General features: G+C 44.6%; 2 protein-coding genes across 2 annotated transcripts; one reads left to right on the forward strand and one right to left on the reverse strand.

Annotated features, from left to right (window-relative positions):
- Positions 1-10: 10 nt before the first annotated feature.
- LOC129591883 (cytoplasmic dynein 2 heavy chain 1-like) lies at positions 11-18,461 on the forward strand. Its single transcript, XM_055487735.1, is given in 49 exon segments — positions 11-129; positions 426-710; positions 772-1,004; positions 1,307-1,546; positions 1,616-1,825; positions 1,926-2,101; positions 2,183-2,575; positions 2,702-2,861; positions 2,930-3,301; positions 3,477-3,604; positions 3,671-3,914; positions 4,005-4,154; positions 4,594-4,799; positions 4,873-5,076; positions 5,154-5,544; positions 5,728-6,312; positions 6,446-6,556; positions 6,629-6,733; positions 6,809-6,972; positions 7,029-7,168; positions 7,238-7,356; positions 7,414-7,820; positions 7,874-8,198; positions 8,256-8,432; positions 8,539-8,834; positions 8,894-9,023; positions 9,089-9,244; positions 9,305-9,403; positions 9,562-9,942; positions 10,040-10,182; positions 10,253-10,397; positions 10,468-10,858; positions 10,917-11,149; positions 11,320-11,548; positions 11,612-11,754; positions 11,818-12,134; positions 12,397-12,702; positions 12,772-13,014; positions 13,414-13,627; positions 13,689-13,822; positions 14,110-14,304; positions 14,381-14,636; positions 14,743-15,831; positions 16,034-16,274; positions 16,578-17,233; positions 17,447-17,650; positions 17,716-17,915; positions 18,073-18,140; positions 18,143-18,461. Coding segments are annotated over 49 exon segments (12,156 nt in total). The 5' UTR covers positions 11-119; the 3' UTR covers positions 18,295-18,461.
- Positions 18,462-18,778: 317 nt separating this feature from the next.
- Positions 18,779-20,817, reverse strand: LOC129591884 (NAD-dependent protein deacylase-like). The gene is given in 4 exon segments (XM_055487736.1): positions 18,779-19,332; positions 19,510-19,541; positions 19,543-19,725; positions 20,120-20,817. Coding segments are annotated over 4 exon segments (1,023 nt in total). The 5' UTR covers positions 20,531-20,817; the 3' UTR covers positions 18,779-18,935.
- Between the last annotated feature and the right edge of the window lie 32 nt (positions 20,818-20,849).

Raw genomic sequence — 20,849 nt, forward strand, 5'->3', positions numbered from 1 at the left:
TACTGTTATGAGTGGATGAGTTGTGGTTGTACTGCAGATGGCGCATTTCGGCATTGCCGTAGTTATTGATCATTCCCACTCGTTTTCCGAATCAGAACAGGTGAGAGCATCCCGTGGACATGCGCGCCGGTAAGTGGTCTATTTTATCGATCACATTTTTCCACCTACTTAAAACGCGCAGAGTGAACCTGTGTTGGGAAATCTGCCCCATCATGGTTGTTATTATTACTGCACAAAAGTTTGGGAGAATCTGATAAGTTTACAGTGTAATTACGTTTTCCAAAATGGGTTTGGATTTACATTGATCCTTTGTGCATGACAAACTCCTACGACTAGTAGGCTCTAAGCCGATGTCAGATTAAATACCTTTTTTTTATAAACTGCGTTTTCCGTTTGTTTGTCTGAAGTCCGGTAACTCTGTACAGGCGGTAGCCGCTCAGAGTCACAATTCGTCGACGTGAAAATGGACGCCGAAGCCAAACACTGGACTGCTTTGGCCAACGGTACATCGCGCGATGCCCGTGCGGCTCAGGTGTTTCTGAAATTCCTGGTGCCTTTGGAACGAACATGCCAGCTGATCGAACAGTCCAATCTGAAGGATATTTCCGAACTGGCGGAAAGCGCGGCTGTACAATTGACGGATCTTTGGCAGGAATCGCAGATAGCGGCGTTTCCGGAGGATCGTATGCGCATCCTTTTCAGCTATTTCGGTAGGAAATTTGCCGAAAAACAAATAATTTTTCACATAGCAAAGTTTACTTTTTTTGTTAGAACAATCGATAGTGCAGGCCATTCAAAATGCCAGCGCAACTGTTAACGTGTGGTCCGGTAGTTTCTACGAGGTGGAAGAGTTTTTAACTGACTGCCGCGATGTCTGTGATAAGTGGTTGGACTTGTGTCGGAATTTGACGGAAGAAATGTGGGCCGAATTTTCCCGGCGGAGCTGGACATCGGGGCCGGTCACGTGTCAGTTGCTGGAAACGATGAAGGCTCGCGTCAGAGAGGTATTAAGGAATCCAAACTATTGAGCTTTAAGTACTAAGTTAAAGTCCAAAATGAGCAGAAATGTTTGTTTTACGGCCAAGTGCTTTGTCTGGATAGTCTGCTCACAATAGAGGAAAGTAAATGTTTAATGTAATTTTAAATTTCGAGACATATGCGTACGTGCTTTGAATGAGCCGATACACGAACTGGAAATAAATGTTATCGCGGTGATTTTGCCTACAGTGTGTCAAATACGGTCACAGCGGTGTTTGAGTACTGTACTACCGTACTGATCATGAGATATATATCTATTATCATTTAGATATGGGATATTCGTACGGTGGTGCGCGATGCCGAAGATCTTTTGGGTTCTTTTGGGAAACGGTCACCTCTGGAACCTCTTATTAGCAGCGGTGCGGCTTGCTTCGACCTTTCGACATCTGGAAACGCGGCGTGGGCCAATGCTACCTATCAGTTCGAAGCCCGAATTCGAAGCTACGACGAAGCGATTGTTGAGCATCTGCGGAATGCCTTGAGAAAGGTCACATCCACTCCACTGCAGGCAAAATCATCTTCCTTCTTGAACAGACCCTTACAAAAGATGTTTACCGTTGCGGTGTTAACTTTTTAGATGTTCGTCGAATTTCAAAAATTTGCCAGCTTTTTGAAACGACCAAGGATTAGGAAGGATTTGTTGCCGGAAAGAGAAATCATGTTGTCGCAACTGGGTGATATTATATCTGATTATGAGCAAGAGTTTGCAAAAAGTGACGCGTCTACGTATATGAATCAGTCGAAAACGGTTTCAAGGATGATTTGGCTGCGCCAAGTAAACTTAAAGGTAACAGTCTTCAATCTGTATAGCGGCTTCTGTTTGCAAAATGGCCTATTAGGATTGAAGCCGAACTAGCCATGGCCTTAATGGATGTTATTATACTCAGATCGAAGAAACGGACACAGGACTGGTTAACGCGCTGTCTGATTTGCCCAAATTCGATAAAGTGTACGCACGATTGACGGCACTCAAAGACAATGTTAAGGAGACTTTGCAGAGGGTTTTCGACGAATGGTGCGATGATCTGATGCGGATGTTGCAAGATCCCAGAGGCGATTTAAGGTAGCTTAGTAAAGGTCACACCGATTATGATTATAACCTTGTCAAACTAAAATTCAATACCAATGGATTATATTTGGTTAGTTTGGATACTTCCGGTCATCTCATGAAAATCGAGCAGCAAGACGGAAGGCTAACGGTGAACTTCAGCGATCGCCTGGTTATGTTGATCCGGGAAGTGCGCTGGTTGGAGAGCGTCGGGTATCGAGTGCCAGCGGAGATTATGGAGCGATGCCAGTTGGCGAAGAAATTCCATGAATCAGGGATTGTGTTAATGCAAGTGGCGCATTTCTATAATACCATTGATCAGCAGATGATTCCTTGTCAAAAGCCCATGATGATTGAGTCGGCAGAACGCTTCGAACAAATTATTCGCCACGGAAAGGGTAATGCGTCTGGAGGTGGTGCGGAAATTCGATGGAGCGATACAAAACGGGTGGAAGCTTATGTTAACGATGTGCACGATGCAACTATGGAGTATGTAACCTTTTTAAAATTAATACTGATTTTTAGGTTAATAATTGACTAAGCTTTCGTTTTATTTTATTGCTCTCTTACGAACTGTAACTTTTGACTTATGTGTTAACAGTACAATATTTCCAGATTTACCCAAGAAAATCGCCGTTTGCGTTCTCTGCACCAGAAGGTCATCTCTCTGATTGCGCAGATGAGTGGAACAAGCCTCTCGCAGAAGACAACTGAGTGGAAAAAATTACTGAACGAAATTCATAAAATTGTGACGTCAGTTGCGGTTGATGCCCAGGTAAAATTTGCTGTCGCCACTATGGAATTATCAGCCATAATTTTGAAACTCGATACAACATTTTGCAGAGGTATCCGCCGGAAAATATGCTGTCATGGCGTGTCCACATCGATAACCAAATTGTTAAAGCCATTGAGATTCAGCTGCGACGTAGTCTTTTGGCTTTGGCTGAAAATCTCCCGGAACAGCAGGTTGACTTTGTCTATCGCAACCGGATGCTGCAAGTTAAGCCATCCATTCCCGAACTGCGGCAAACCTTCTCACAGCACATGCAGAAATTATTTGCTGTTCCGGCAACGTTGAAACCGCTCAGCGAGATAAGTGAGAAACGCGGATTATTCAAACAAGCGGCACAAAATTGTCATATAGAAGCGGCGATGGCTCAACGGAATTTTGATGATGTTTTAAAGAGGATCGGCGAAGAAATGGAAGAATATAGGGTATTGACACTTTTCCTTTGTTTTACTAAAAGTAAATTTGCAACGTTAGGCTATCTAAGTGTGCTATCGCAGTTCATCAATTCAATGCATTTACAATCTTTATTTTTATGTACAGTGCAACTAACAGTAAGTATTGGGAAAATTGAAAGCGCATTAAAATTATTTTCTGTTTTAGCCCTATGTGATATTGGGTGCCGTTGATATACCTGCACTAGTGAATTCACGTGTCAGTGTTGTCCAAGACTGGGATCAGGAATTCAAAGCGCTGAAGTATCGAGGTTTATTAGTGGACCAAATCCCTACGTTAGTTTGCCCCATCTCCGCGGTACAACTGTTTTTGCTGTAATAATGACATCGAATTTGCGGCAGGCAAACGAAAGTGGATAGCATGACCATCAATTTAGGCGGTCTGCGGATGGCCATTGATGGCCTTCTGCAGAATACTTACGATGCGCTTGTGGACAGTCTTCGGAAATCCATTGCCGACGATATTCAAACGGCGGCGGATTTCGTGACAGAAGCAACGGCCTTGCTGGCTAGCCGGCCGGCAACGACGGAGGAATTAAATAAGCTGTCTACAGAGTACTATCGTCTGCTTAAAGTTTCGGAAGAAGTAAGTATATGGAAGTGTGCAGGGTTGCTGCTGTATTTGTCTTGCACAATTATACTTACAGTCAGTTAAAATATGATGTGTTGCTTCTAGATAAAGCCTCGCTTTTCCATTGTTGAAGAAAAGGGTGCGCTCTTGAAATCAGTTGGTGCAAGAAATATCGAGAAGTCCGAGAGTGTCCTTCGCTCGTGGAATGGGATAATGGAAATGCTGGAAGATCACAAATCTGTCATGAGAGACCAGGTAGGGAAACAGATTGCTTCTTCGGTAAATACTAACAAAATTATCGTTGACATTTTAAAGTTCGTCCTGTCAAATGCAAACAATAATATTAATTTGATATTCATGAAAAAATTACAAACAAGAAGGGTTTTAAGGTCATCTGTGCAGTAATATTGGGTTCCAAATTTGTACATATAGCTGAATGCAGCAATTCTGAATGCCCTGATCCTGTTTACAAAAATTAGACATATTTCTTTTACTCGTTGTTGTGCGTACGTCCAAATCATTTGGTGGAAAACAAATCGAGACGTTCTTAAAGGCCACTGTGTGGCACTATTGTAGCATTAATCTGCTGTCAGAGGGGGTTGTTGCGACCGTATGCGCTCCTGAACCATCCCGATTCGATATTTGTTCATATGCTTTATTGAAAAAATGATGCAAGAGTGCTTTTGTAACGCAGACGGCATCCTTGCGTTTGCTGATTGAAAAAGATGTTAAAAAATTCAATGACGATGTGGAGAAATTCGCCGCGCGTTGGCAACTGAATCGGCCCAGTGTTTCTCTTCTGGATGATCTCAGCATTTTTCAAATGGGCCAAGTAGCGGAGAACATCCGGACTCGACGGGATGACCTGCAGGTTATGGCTAAACGATACGATGAAATCCTGTAGGTCATTTTATGGAATGAAGCAGAATGGAGTACATTGTATTCTGATGTTGCCATTCCTGTGGCATTGTAGAGCACAATGTAATCAGCTGGATATGGACATTCTGCCCAACAACGCTATCCCGGAATTACTTAAGGAAATGGACGCAGCTGAAAAATCCTGGAAGGATATTCTGGAATTTGTCGAGCAGCTGGATGGATTTTTGAAGGAAGACTGGTTAATTTTCCGGAATAAATTGTACCTGTTTGAGGACTTTCTCAAAACATGGACGATAAAGTATGTTGCATGTACTCGGCGCCTGTGGTAAATGAGTATCAAATAGTAGTCGTAATTACGTTAAATTTATTCCACAGAATGCAACCGGTGGTTCCTACTTCGTTCACCTTACGGATCCAGGCGGAAATGGACAGGTTCCGGGCTGCTTTACCCGTGCTTAAGACGTGTCGAGGAGATGCGTTTTCTGATGAGCACTGGGGAGAATTGTTTAGGATATTGTCACTGAACAATACCAACCTGGATATGCTGACCTTTGGTGACTTCCTCCGGTCCACCGAGGCACTGGGAAATAACGCCCAGACCATACGGGATCTGGCTAGTCGTGCACAAGCAGAGATATCCATCCGTGAAGCGTTGCGGGAACTGGAAATATGGGGCGCCACCGCCGGTTTTAGCCTGACCGCTTACAAGGATGCCGCAAATAATTCCATTTCGATTGTTAAGGAGTGGACCATTCTGCTGTCCTCTGTAAGATGAAATCTTCGTTTGACGGTATCAGTAACTCATGTACCGATGTGATTAACCTGATTAAGGGCTTTAAAAATATCTGAAATTATTTTACAAGGCAACAGCATTGTAGATTGGTACAGTACTAAGGTAATGCGGTCAAGGTTATCGTGCAACGGAGAATAAAAAGTGTCGCGCTTTTAGGTTGGAGAAAAACAGCGGCTAATCCAGTCAACGAAAGATTCCCAGCACTACGGGAAATTTTCGGACCGCATTGCTGTATGGGAGCAGCGTCTCGGTGATCTCAGCTTTCTCCTGGAAACTTTACACCAAATCCAGCGAAAATGGATCTATCTGGAGCCGATTTGCTCTAGAAACACTATCCCGTCTGAGGAAGGTCGCTTTAAGCGCGCCGACAGCGACTTCCGGTCAGTAATGAAAGACGTCGCCAAGGATTCACGTCTGTTGTCGTGGATGCGACCTGGCCTCAAGGGATTACTGCCCGGTGTGCTGGACCAGCTGCAGCGCTGCCAGAAAGCGCTGAGTGATTTCCTCGAGACGAAACGTTTGGCATTCCCAAGATTTTATTTCATTGGTGACGAAGATCTACTAGAAATTCTCGGACAGAGTGGGAATCCGAAAGTTGTGCAAACGCATGTTAAGAAACTGTTTGCCGGTGTTCGGTCGGTGGCTTTCAATCCCGGTGATACGGAAATCATTGCCGTGACTTCGCCGGAAGGGGAAGTGATGAAACTGTCTGGCCCGGTTAAAATTACCGGATTTGTAGAGGTACATATTGTGTGATCACTATCAGTATTGTTTTGCGCACTTATTTTGTTAATAGGATATTGTACTGTACTTATGGCATAATCATAGAATTCTCCAAGAGAATATGTTGTTTAACTGCTTGTTTCGGGGGCAGGTATGGCTGGCGGCATTATCGGAAGAACTGAAGCGCACTCTGCAGATCTCATTAAAAAACTGCTTGCTGGAATCCGCCAAAAAAGATTTGATTTTTGCCTATCCCGCCCAAGTACGGCTTTAACATCAGCGGTTATAAACCTTAAGCTGGTACTTTCTGTCAATGATGGTGTTTTTTGTGCAGATTTTAAGACTGGTCGATAGAATCCGGTTCACGAAAGAAGTTGAGGCAACACTCCGGTCAGGAAAAAGCGATCTGACTCAACTGCGATCTGACCAACAGCAAAAGGTGACTGACTCGAGCAATTTGATAGAAGTATCGCTAAATTTTGCGTCCCTTGATCTGCGTTTGTGTTTGTTGCAGTTAAATGATTTGACAGGGATACAGTACAACAATGCCACGGAAGTCAAAACCGCTACTGTTCAGTCGTTGATTTTGGACACAATACACCGACTGGAAGTTCTGGAAACATTAGTAACCGCTAAAGTGAACAGTATCGAAAGCTGGTTGTGGCAGAAGCAACTTCGGTAATTTCGAAACATAAAATTCAAATACGATCTGCTAACCCGGTGTTGTTTTACAGGTTTTACAGTGAGGCAAATTCCAACGTGGTCGTTCGCATGGTGGATGCTGAATTCGACTACAGCTTCGAGTACCAGGGATGCTTTCCCGGACTGGTACACACGCCGTTGACCGATAAATGTTTCCTAACATTAACTCAAGGTAATTATCTGTATATGAACAAAATAGTCTTACTTGTGTTAATGTTGTGTCACATGGTATTGTATTTAGCGATGTTGATGGGGCTGGGTGGAAATCCCTATGGGCCCGCCGGCACGGGAAAAACTGAATCGGTCAAAGAGCTTGGAGCACAGCTGGGTCGACAAGTGCTAGTATTTAACTGCGATGAGGTTTGTTTTTCATCTGTGAAAATTATTCACATAAAACTATTTTCGCAATCACTGTAGGGCATCGATCCTAAATCCATGGGACGCATCTTCATCGGATTGTTGAAATGCGGTGCATGGGGGTGTTTCGACGAATTCAACCGACTTGATGAGCTAACTTTATCCGCTATCTCTACACAAATTTTAGCCATTCAAGCAGCATTGAAGGACTCATCCAAACAACTGGAACTTCTCGAACGCAAAGTGGATATCAACAAAAATGCCGGTATTTTCATTACTTTGAACCCGGCTTCAAAAGGATACGGCGGACGGGTTAGATTACCGGATAACTTGAAGCAGCTCTTCCGACCGGTGGCCATGACCGTACCGGATGCGCAACTGATAGCCGAAGTTGTTTTACTGTCCGAAGGATTCCAGTCTGCCAGAATTCTGGGGAAAAAGCTGACAACTTTATACAGCTGCTCCAAGTGGGTTTGACCAGATAGTGGCAAAAGATATCTGGTAAAACTTTTTGATTTAGGGAACTTTTATCGAAGCAACAACATTACGACTGGGGTTTACGGGCCATCAAGTCCACGGTCCAGATGGGCGGACGAGCCATTGCGCGACATCGAATTCAGTCCAAAGAAGAGCGCGTCAGTGAGACAGAGGAAACGGCCATTTTGGTTCATGCGCTAAGATCGAACGTGGTATCCAAATTAACCGCTTTAGACCAGAAGCGTTTTGAGGAAATGGTGCGGGATATTTTCCCCGGTTCAGGTGGTAGCCAAGCGGGGAATGCGGAGCTGGAAGCGGCACTCACCGCTGCGTTCGCGGAGTTACGCCTGGTAGTCAATGATGCGCAGGTGAATTGTTCTGGAAGCGCTGCTGAGATTTCCCAGTTTTGTAAGATTTGCCTGCAGGTTCAAAAGGCTTTGGAACTGTCGGCACAATTAGCGCAGCGGATGGGTGTGGTAGTTGTTGGGCCTGCAGGATCGGGCAAGACGACCATATGGAAACTGTTGACCACTGCCATGAAAACGCTACAGACACCGGTCACTTTCCACCTTTTAAATCCCACGTCCATACCAAAAGCACAGGCATGTAGACCTCTGAGGAAGTCGTGATCAATTACCGCTAAGTGCTCTCACTATTTCTTATAAATAGTTGTATCTTGCTGGCCATATACCTAGTTTCTTATTATAGCTGCTTGGTTCGGTGGATGAATCCACGCGCGAATGGACAGATGGCGTATTAACAAGTTGCGTGCGAGAAGTCCTTAAAGAAGCCACTGAACATCCAGCCTGGATTGTGTTTGATGGCGACATTGATCCTGACTGGATTGAGTCGCTGAATTCGGTTCTCGACGACAATCGGTTGCTGACACTGGCTTCTGGGGAACGACTGCGGTTTCCGGCTAATGTCAACTTCCTCTTCGAAACTAACGATCTGTCAGCGGCTTCGCCAGCTACCGTGTCGCGAATGGGAATGATTTTTCTTAGGTACCAGATTCAATCTACAATGACTCCGAACTGTCAGACCAATTGTTTGTTTACTTCAGCTCCGAGAACGTGGTCATGAGAACCATTGTGGAAGCGTGGATTAAGAAACAGCCGGAAACTTCTCAAACTGTCTTAGAGGAATTTACCACTTCACTGCTGTTTCAGATAATTGAAATGTTTAAAAATAAGGTGATCTTCTTCTTTTTTCGGAAAACTACCGCTTTAATTACCAGTTTAAAAATATACATTTTTAGGAAGACCAAGCCGCTACTTTGACAGAAGTCGCCTTGTGTACCAATATTTTGTCTCATCTCGTGGATATCACTGATCGCGCTGACCTGGTTGTCCGTACGGTGCAGAGCCTGGGTGGATTATTGAAAAATCAACAGCAGAGCGATTTCGTTGTTGCGGTACTGAGTTCGCTTTGCATACGGAAAATTTACCATTCGTACAGTGTAATTATATCTTAGATGCTGAAACTGGCTGGTTATGAGCCCGTAGACATGCATCGGCCCATTAATGTGTTCTACGACCCTGACCATGGCATGCTCAGATCGTTCCGAGTAAAGGTCAGTGACGTCAGGTATTACTTCACGGATGGAGTTTAGTTTGAGCTTGTTTGATTTAGTCAGTAGAAGTATTACATTTTTTGTAAAGTTTGCTCGGTGCTGCGTTTGTTTGATGGTTGTTGATTTGCTTGATATTTCGGGATTTTAAAATTCCATAGGATCTGAAAGCGCTGGAAGTCACTGAACCATATTTTCCCTGCATCACACAACAACTGGCCATCTCGCGCATTTTACCATGGATAGCGTCTGGGGAGAGTCTGCTGTTCTTTGGTCCCCCTTTATGTGGAAAAAGCCGTGTTTTACAGCAGATTTTTCAGCAGCTGCAGATTCGCAGTGTTATCGTTATCTACTGCAGCAGTTCCACCTCGGGCCAGGTCATTATTCAGAAGCTGAAGCAGAACTGTTTGTCGATACCGGCTGCTAATGGGCGGATTATGCGCCCCAAAGGCTCCGACAGATTGGTGGTCTGTGTTAAGAATTTGCACGTTGTTAAAAGGGATCGTTGGGGTCATTCGCAAGTCGAGGCGTTACTGCGCCAGGTACAGAGTAGAATAGTTTTCGGTTTACTCAAGCCATCTTCCTATTGCGCAGCCATATGCCCTTGAGTATATGCAATACACACACTTTCTGTTATAGATGATTTCTCAAGGAGGATTTTACGACTCTAATGCGGATTGGATTCAATTGGACGGTGTGCAGTTTATTGCAACAAGCCATAACGAGAGCAGCGGAATTATTTCCGATCGTCTGACTTCCGTCATGCGAGTGACGTATTTGGGGTGACTAAGTTTTTAGGATTTTTGAAAAACGTTGTGATATTTTTGATAAACTGGAAGGTTCAATCTGTAGCAATCCTGATATGGAAGATCTGCAAGCCATATCGACCGGTTATCTGCAGATAGTTCTTACCAGCAACAGTAAAAGCCATCCTGTTTGGTCGCAGCTACGGAATATCGAAAAGTTGGCTACCACAGTGACATTAGTTTTCACCAAGGTCTGTCCTGATTGCGCCGTTTTTATACTCGTAATTTAAAAATGTTTTGCATTGCGATTTTGCACATTAGTTGTTTGAGCGTTTCGGCCAGAATGGTCCGTTGCACTATTCCGTGACCTTGAAAGATTTGGTTCTATGGATCAGCAATCTCGTTCGTTACGATTGGGCCGATCAGAACGGAACGGCCTTACTGTCAGCAGCGGCCTTTGAAGCATCACGCGTGTTTCGGGATAAACTGATGACATCCAGTGACGGCGCCTTCTTTGATGCAGCACTACTAAGCTGTTTCAAACGCGACTGGCCGACCGCAGGTATCGACCTCGACACGCTGTTCAGCAGCATGGGTGCGTCTGCGGGAGGCGTGGTAGACGGGGCTCCTCTGCCGAAGTTCGGACGTCCACTTGGAAAGACCAAGGAAGAGGAAGTGCGCTTGTCTATTGCAAACGCAGTGCGAAGAATAAGTATGGCCGAACGAAAGCTGTTGTGACACAAATTATGCTGATATTGTTTTTTTTTCAGATCGGGAATCGGTTGATATGGAAGTTTATGTCCACTCTGACGTAGTCAAGGGCGTATTGCGGACTGACCATTGGTTGGGTGTGCCGGGCGGCTCCGTATTGTTAATGGGACCGAGCGGATGTGGGCGGCGGTCGATGGCTGTCATCGCCTGTAAATCCCAGCAGGCGCTGGTCTGTCGGCCGAAAATCGTCAGGGATTATTCCCTGCGCAACTTTCGAGTGGATCTGAAGAAGGTATAAAGTACATGAGCAAGCCAGTCAGTTATATTTCTTTTTAAGAGCTGAGGTGGTAATTTCCATGGTTTCTGTGCTGTCATCAAAATAACTTTGTGCAAGTAAAATTAAATATCGAGAAAATGCAAAAAAAATTTAATTGAACAGTTCTAATCGTTTATTGCCCACAGGAACTAGAAGTTGCTTACAAACGGAATGAGAACACGGTGTTCATTCTTGAAGACTATCAGCTGACCGACCCGCTATTTTTGGAAATACTCTGCACGATTCTACAAAGTGGAGAAATCGACTATCCAGGTTTGTACACGGATGAGGAATTGGAAAAGTTGTATGGAAGCGTTGCGGAAGAGCTGGCGCAAGAGGGATTTGATGGAACACCGGCAGCCTTTATAAACAATCGTGAGAATATTCCAGACATTCAAATTCTCTATAGCTCGATGTAAAAGTGTTCTACGTCAACAGGGATTCGGAGGAACTTTCACTGTATCTTCACTCTGGAAACAAACACCCGCCGGGCACCGGTGCTGTTTGAGCGCATTCCAGTCTTGACGACAATATTCCACATTGTTTGGATGGAGAGCCTGGCTACATCAGTTCTTGCAACGGTAGAATAGCATACCAAGTTGCAATTTAATGGAATTTGCCATACTTAAGATTTTACTTTCCAGATCCCGGAAACGATCATGGTTGCAGGAAGTCCCACTACAGACCGTCCGAATGTTGAGTCACCTCAATTAGCAGCTTTTTTGACTCTGATTCATCAAAACAGCCCAGAAAAACTGCGCTCGACCTCACGATTTATTCAGTTAATTCGGACATACCGTGCCGTTAGAGAAACGATGCTGGCCGACAACCGGAAGGCTAGCGAACGGTTCCAGGCCGGCCTGGATCAATTGAATAAGGCACAGAACGCTGTGATGGGACTGAAACGGGAAGTCACGCAGCAGCATAACGCCTTGGCAGATAAGCAAGAAGAAGCTCGCAGGTGGGTACGTCCAGTGGTGCCGAATGCCAGTAATGACGATAAGTAACAAAATCGGATGATATATAATTCTCGCACCACAAACGTGCAGTGCACAATTAGCATCAGGAAACCGTAATAGCAGGGCTTCAGGGTTCGGCCTCACACATTTTTGTGCTGTTGTACATGTGGCTAATTACACTTGGCCGTGTGCGGTATGTGACATAGTAACTGCAATTAAGTAGCAAGTGATGTAATCAGCTGAAAATTGTTTACAATTTTTTAGAGCTATGGATGAGATTCGAGAAAGCATGGCAGGCGCGAACACACAGAAGGAGGAAGTGACGGTACTACGTGCGGACTTGGAAGCGGAAAAGGTCAAATTGCAACAGCGGGAGCAGCTGATCGCCAAAGAACTGCAAGATGTACTCCCCATGTTAGAAGCGGCTAAGCAGTCCGTAACAGCCATTAAAACAACCGATCTCAGTGAAATTAAATCACTTCGAGCGCCACCGGCGGTTATCCATAATATCTTGGAAGGTGTGTTGAAGCTGTTTGGAAACAAGGATACATCATGGTCTGGAATGCGCGCGTAGGTCGCTTCAGGATCTTTATCACGAAATTTGTAGGGGTTTGGTGTTTCAACAGTACTTTGCTCCAGGTTTCTTAGCCCGACGATTAAAGAGGAAATCGTGCACTTTAACGCCGACAAGGTGTCCAAGGAGCACCTTAAGCTAACGCAGCAGCTGCTCGAGAAATATCGAACTTCCTTCGAAGAGGAAACAGCTAAAAGGGCCTCCGCGGCTGCAGCGCCATTGGCCGCTTGGGTGCGCGCTTGTTGTCGCTATGCCGAAGTTCATGAGAAGATTGCTCCGCTGGCCCAGGAAAAACGAAAATTAGAAAGGTCAGATTATGGACTTTGGAAACTTGCCAGATATACTGTATATAGGTTTTCAGATATTGCTTTAGAACTTTCATAAACCATCCGGTGATCACGTTTAAGTGCCACAAGTTGTAGTCAAGTGTCTTGTTCGGTATCTGCTGTTATTGTATGTCGTTAACTGGAATAATTTCCGCTAAGCGAAAATCAAAGTTTTTTAGCGGTCAGCCGAACTAGTCTTTTTTAATGTAACAATTATTCTAGCTGGTAAAGCATAATTGCTTACTTGTAGTTATTAATGAATTAATTTTTGGCTCTAGAGTGGAAGCGTGCGACATACCTAGCATAAACCTCGAAAACTTATAATAATACCGTAGTTTCTTTAAATTTTATTATTGATGGATCCCGGTACCCCTGTTGCAGTACAATCGAAATGCACGCAAAAAGGGTCACTAGCGCGGATAAGGATTTGGGCAACCTGAGCACCCGGATCGACATGCTGCAAGCCAGATTTCAGCAACTGACGGAAGAGGCTGCGTTCATGAAGCTGGAACTGAACCGTTTGACAGAGCGCCTCAAAGTAGCGGAATTTCTCGTGGAGAAGCTGGAAAGCGAATACTCGCGGTGGTCAAGTCAGGTACATCACCGCTCTGCTGGATATTGTTTTTTTTTTCACTTTTTGCTTTTAAACATTTCAGTTGAAAAATTATGCCGAAGCCGCAAAAGCTGTTCAAAACAACGCCCTTATTGCCGCCGGTTTTATCGTTTACTTGGCATCCTGCAGCGAAGACGAGCGTTTGGCTTATGTAAATTCCTGGAAAGACAACTTAAAGTACGATAATTTTTTAGATAAATAGATTTGGAAATTTGGCTCGGCTTATCAGTTGCATCTGAATTTATAATCGGAAATACTATTATGCCGCTGATCCACAAGAAGGAAGAAAGGGTCTGTGAATTATATACTTTCCACACAGTCATGTTAACGGAAGTTGTGCTTTCGTTGATGTCTCATACAGTAGTTTAAACTGGAACAGGCAATGTCATCAGCATGCTGCTTTAATGGCCTTGGTTTTAACTTAAAGTGAAAAAGTTTTGAATGGCTTTAATTGTTTTGTTTAGAGTGGAGTCTTTTGACTTGGCTGATCATTTGACAACAGAGACAACGCGCCTAGAATGGCGTACGCAGGGTTTGGCGGCGGATACGCTATCTGTGGAGAACGCTGTTATCCTCCAGTGCGCTCTATCAACCTGTTTGATTGTCGATCCGACCGGAAATATTCTGGTCTGGCTCAAAGCATCACTGAAATCAAAGAAGTATTTTAACCTTCTTACTTGTTAGTATTGTTGCATCTTCAGATTATTTCATCAAACAGTTTTTCGAATAATTTAGCGCGGAGGTGGTGGACCAAGAGGATGCCAACTTTCAGTCGGCTGTGGAGATGGCCGTCCGTTTTGGTAAATCACTGATCGTTGAGGTGGCTGATGCTGTGGACGGGTTTCTGGTGGCACTGCTGCGCCGTGACCTTATAAAGCAGGGAAGTCGAATGCAGGTGGAAATGGGCGATAAATTAATTGATTATCATCCGCAATTCCGCTTGTATCTCATTTCCCGCAATCCTTCGATTGAATCACAACTGCATCCACAAGTAAGTAACTGTTTATGTTGCTTTTTTAGGATATCTTTAGTGCTCAGGATTGCTGTACTTTGAGGGTTGCTAAAATTAAAGCTTTACATTTCATTTTGATTTGCAGATTGCATCGTTAATCAACGTCGTCAGTTTTACGGCTACTCGCGCCGGCTTAGCCAATCAGCTGTTGAGTCTCGTGATCGAAAGCAAGCTGCCGCAAGTTGAACAGCGCCGTCGCGCTTTGGTCCAAGAGCAGGAGTCGCTTCGCGTCCAACTAACAGAACTGGAAAACGCTCTGCTGTTAGAATTGTCCAACAGCCAAGGGAATATTCTTGAAAATACTGAATTGCGGGAATCTTTGGCAAAGACGAAATCCTCGTCGGATACTGTTGAGAAAAATCTTAACGAATCCAAGAAAATTAAGGAGACGCTCGACCGCGATCAGGCGATCTTCTCCGTACTGGCTACAAAATGTTGCAGTATTTATTTCGCTCTGCAACACCTGCACCAACTGAACGACTTGTATCGGTTCAGTTTGCAGACCTTTATCGACATTTTCCGTAAAGCTGTGGAGAATTTGGCCAAAAACGAAGAAGTGAAGGATCAGCTGCAGAAATTCTGTGCGGTGGCATTTTACCAAGTCATTCATTACGTCTATCATCACGTCGCACGCGCGGTTTTTAAGAAAGACCGGCTGACCTTTCTTTTGCTTTTGATCAAATCTGTGCGACCGGAACTGATTAAGAACGAAGAGTGGGATTTTCTTCTGTCGCTTAAAACTAGAGCGTCTTTTGCTACGGATCAAGCGGTAAATGCGCCTTGGTTAGAGAAGGATAAACAGGGTATGTTAGCGGAAGTTGTAAGAAGGTTACCGGGGGTACGGGACGCCTTGGATCTGCAAGACGCGACCGGTTGGAGCAAATTCATGGCACATTCGCACTGTGAGACAGCGCTTCCGGCTGGGGCAAAACTGACACCGTTCCAACAGGTGTTGATCATCGCCGTCCTGCGACCCGATCGAATGATCAGTGTCCTGACAGGATTTGTGGGGAAAGGGCTGAAGCTTCCAGATCTGGCGGCGGATACGACATTGAAAACAGTTTTTGGGGAAAGCAAAGAAACTATACCGATTCTCATTCTGGTTTCCGCTGGTTCTGATCCGTCACAAGAAATTCTCGGCTTAGCACAAGAACGAAATGTTCAGTGCCAACAGGTAATAAAAACGCTAGATCGTTGTAAAAATTACTTGTTGCATCAATCATGTCGATTGAGTGAACGAATTTTGGTTCAGTAAGTGCATGTTCCCGCAAAAGTTACGACGTCCATTTTTTGAAATACAGATAGTGTTAGAACATTGGGTTTCCCATCCTCTAAATCTTTGGAAGTACTGAATGTTTTTTACGCAATTTGAACAGTTCGCAATGGGCCACAAAGAGGATGAAAACGCAGCCGATGCGATTAAAGAAGCAGCAAAAAAGGGATTTTGGTTATACCTGAAGAATCTGCATTTGTTGCCGACATTTTTCAACCGAATACTAAAGGAGGTTAAGGACGCTGGTCAGCCGTCTCCATCTTTCCGTTTATGGATAACAACAGAAGCGATTAGCAATATCCCATCACTCTTGCTGGAAACATCGCTCAAGTGTGTTTACGAAGGTTAGTAAACTACGAAATTTATAAGTACTCAAAATTCCCAGTTGGTCGTTAGTAAAACGGTGGACTCACAAGTCAGTGTGGAGTAATTTAGTAACTGGAGTTTGGCGCTTGACTGATGACATTACGTACAAATACAATACCACTTAAACACTGCAAATGGGGTATTGTCAGGGCTGATGTCTTTCAAGTCTATTGGTAGTGTAGTTAAGTCTCATAAACGTTCACCGAATTTTGTAGTTCATGTTGTGTATATATTTGCAGTTTTGTTGATACCGTATTTGACTTCTTTCTTTTAATTTCTAGCACCTCCCGGCGTTAAGCAAAACATTCTGCGTTCTATCAAAGAATCGTCCGAATTGTTCAAACCTCTTTCCGGGTCTTCATCCGTTCGTCCGGGTTTGATTTTGTATTGGCTCAACGCCATTCTCCAGGAACGTCGCAACTACCTGCCGGTGGGGTGGACCAAGTTTTACGAATTCACCAGTAGTGATTTAAACGCTGCACTTCGGATAATTGGCAAATACGGAAAGGGTGCAAAAAGTGGTGGCTACTTGGAAGAGTACATTCGCGGCTTATTGGAGATTGTCATTTATGGCGGCCGTGTTGATTCGCCATGCGATTACAACATGCTGTCCTCATTCGTTCGCAGCTATTTTTCGGGGGATTCCCTATCGAAAGATGATCTGGGAAGAGAACTGAGTGGAAAATTTCAGCCCAGTTTGAAATCTCTGGGCGATTTTGACGGCTACGTGCAGACCTCTCTGCCGGAAATAGATGAGCCGGAACTGTTAGGATTACCGGCAAATATCGACGCATCGCATCAGGCTAACGAAGGCTTGGCGGTGGTGAAAGATTTGCAGCTACTGCAACATTTCAAAGAAGCAAAGCTCACTGAAATTGGGGACGATTCTGTAGAGGCTGTCAACATGTTATTGAATGTCGTCCAGAAGACGAAAGAGGTAATACGCTGCACGAGAAAGCAAGGCAAATTAGTGACGGTTGTAAACCGCCAGTTTCATTTATTTGCTGCTAGAGGGTCTAAAGCTAAACAAAATTTTGCCGGCAATCGATTAATTCGTTTTGAACTCGACGTGAATTCATTTGAAGATCAATTATCATCTTGTTTCGTACCGTAATACACCAATATAAAGGTAACGGTTGCTTTGTGGTAGAAACTGGAAAGGTTTGTGTCCGACCATGGAGAAATGGAGCAAATCAGCGCAGTGGCATGGTACTTTTATTACGAAGGCATTTTCGCCTTGAATTTGTCTGCCTACATGCAAGATCAGCTGATGACCATCGCTTCGCATGGGCGTAACCTGGACGCCCTGCCGAAAGAAGTTCAAGCCACCGCCAAGAGCATTTTGCACCACGAAGTACTGCATTTTATTATAACTGCCATGTTCTGCACCGTGTTATCCCTACCTTTATAATTATTTAGACTCCGGAATCTTGGCAAAATTTGTGGTGCGGCCCTGCAGAACCCGCAGCGTATAACCGCGCGGTGGAAAGGTTATCTCAAGGCGTTGCAGAAGGAATGGCAAAAGTTCGGCGAAACAATCTGTATGCCAGTCCGATTGATGTTCGCGAACTATTCAATCCTGAAAACCTTATTGCGTCACTGCGGCAACTTGCCAGCAGGTACTATATATTTTCAATCATTCCTTTCCTTGCATGCAGGTCGCTCTGTTTCTGCAAATGTTTCCCTCGTTTTCACGTCACAGTGCTTCATTTTTTAACGAGAAGCGAAAATTGGTATGAGTATGACTTATCCAGCTTTAACTCTACCATTTTGCAGAGAAACCGGTAGTCCCGCGGAAACATTAGTATTTTATAACGAGTGGTCACTCCGTGCGCTAAAATCCGTTTCTACACAACCGCGGTTAGCGGCTTGCATTTGGAAGGTGCGCTGTTCGATGGGAAGATATTGACTGAATGCCAATACAGCTCACCGGGAATCAATCTGGTGACACCTTGTCACGTGGCCTGGTTACCAGAAGTACGGATAACGGATAACTGAGCGAGGCAATCAAAGCAGCTCTATCTATTGTTTTTTAGAAAATTGTGCCAAAGCCGGATAAAAGCGAAGTCCGGCTACCGGTGTTCAACACGCCTGCCCGCGATAAATTAGCGTTTTACTTAATGGTTCCATGTGAAGGAAATCCGTCCAGATGGTTACGGGCCGGTGCTGCCTTTTTCCTTAATAATGTCTGATTTTGTAACCTATTGATATTTCTGCTGGCCTCGGGTGGTTCGAACTCCGAGGTGCAGTGTGATAAGATATCATTCTATGATTACTGATTTAAGTCCTAGTCCGCGACAGTATATTGTAACTCTTGCCTGACGATTTTCTTGATCTCATATATTTTATTTATTTTTTAAAGTTCACGTAAACCTTGTGCAAACAATGGTGCAATAACTTGCTTAGAATACAATAAATTAATAGTGTAAAAGACTCTGAAATTGTAAACCGTAAAACTCTGCATTCTTAGCATCAACGCCACTCTGAGCAAATGTCTTTAAAAAGTTTAAGGGGAAAAGCATATGCACTCCTCCTCAAAAAGTCAGTAAATAAATAACCGGTGCACAAACAGCCCCGAAACAGTGGGGTTGCATGAAAATCATAACGTCCACAATCCACTAAACTCTGCAAATCCAGTTTCAGTTTGTGATAATTTGATCGTGCTTCTGGATGTGCGGAGCCTGTTTATCGGTGATCGGTCTCAAAGCATTAGGAAGCGTCAATCCAGATGGCCCGATGAAAAGATAGTTGGACGTCATGGCGCCCTGTGTGAACTCCAGATTGAACTCCGCCACGGAAACGCCGCGTTCGGCCACATGAGGAGCAAACATGGCCGCCGGGTACACAACGGAAGAAGTGCCGACGACCAGGCACAGATCACAGGCATCCAGTTCGGAGTATACCGCATCTAACACAGCTGTGTCGAGCGGTTCACCAAACCACACTACATGCGGTCGGAGCAAGCCTTCGCATTCGCCGCAGCGCGGCAAATCTTTCTCCGGGATTTTATCCACAGGCTGGTCCGGATCAGGGAGACTAAAGAAAAAATTTATAAAAAAGCCTTTATATGACCATTTCTGTTGGATACAAAACGGTCACAAATCAGACAGCAATCAGAGGCAAGAAATGTCTAATCTTTAAACTAACAGCGGTCCAAAAAAAAGATGAAATACGCTACAAAATGTGATTACTCTAATACTCTTTGTTTCTTACGTAGGATTTACGAGGGCAGGTGTGATGGGGTACGGTAACATTTTCTTCCACGGTTCCACATTTTATACACTGTGTTTTGAAGAGGCTGCCATGGATTTCGATAACGTTCTTGGAGCCCGCTCTTTGATGCAGACCGTCAATATTCTGCGTTACAATGGTCAATTTACGTTTGTCGCTTTTGAGGATCTTTTCGGCCGCTGCTAGTGCAACATGTCCCTAAAATGCCAAACAAGAATTTTCTACTCGGATTTGGGTGCGCAAAATTTAATTCAAAATTTAATTTAATTGATAATGTGGCTCTGTTGATCATAAAATTCCATGTCCGAATCAGTCCCTCGAGAAAATTGCTGCGAAACTTCTCGCGTCTCTAACAACGCTCACCAAAATGGACCCATTCACTACTTTTGCATAGGTACGACACTCCGAAACTTATGAAAAGATTTCTGAGCTCTAATCCTATGCCGCCACGCAAATTTCACAGGAAACATACACGTAAAAGTGAAAACAACAACAAACTAAAAAAGTTAAAGCGAGTTAAACGAAAAAATTCCCAGTCATTTTAATTTCTGAAACTACGATACGATATCACCATTCACGGCACTTTACTTACGGGATTGGGCGCGGATTTGAGAACTGTCTCCCGTCTATAGGCATAAAACTGCCACACCAGCGAAGGGTTGTCAACGAAGGCCGGGTACGTGGCCAACTGCGTGACGTCGTATTTCCCCCAGAAACCACCCGCTCCCCGAAACGTCGAGATCCCGCTCTCCGCGCTGATACCCGCCCCCGTTAACACCACAACTCTCTTGGCACGCGCCAGTTCCTGCTGGAAGGCCTGCAGTTGGGCGTTCTGGTTGCTAATGTTGAGATCATCGTGCAGGGAGCTCATAAAGAGCCCCGCCATTGTCTGCGGAATCTGGAAGGTCTCCGGCGCAATGCGGGCCGGCAGGATGGGCTGGCCGCCGCGTCTGGAGGCCCGAAAACCCGACAACAGCGTCCTGAAGGAGCGAGGCGCGATCATGGGGATCGGAAGTGTTTGAACATCAATGGATACGGTTCAGGCGAGAGATAGGAGGAACTGGGAGCAGTATAATATCCGATCAGTCTCACCGCGCTTTTATAGATCCCTTTTGCAGTTCATATGCAACTTTATAAGTCACATGCAGGAGAGCAATCAGACACATGCATTAACCAACATCTCAGAGTGCAATTACACTTCCACACAGGAAAACGGGATGGTACTGCCTGCGAATATCGCGGGCAGTGGAATAAAGTATGGATTCAATCCGGAAATTCCGATCGCCAAATTTGGAGCGAACATGCAAAAGCAGCGAAACCGT

Source organism: Paramacrobiotus metropolitanus, unplaced genomic scaffold (genome assembly GCF_019649055.1).
Source record: "Paramacrobiotus metropolitanus isolate TYO unplaced genomic scaffold, Prichtersi_v1.0 Parri_scaffold0000049, whole genome shotgun sequence".
Taxonomy (NCBI): Eukaryota; Metazoa; Tardigrada; class Eutardigrada; order Parachela; family Macrobiotidae; genus Paramacrobiotus; species Paramacrobiotus metropolitanus.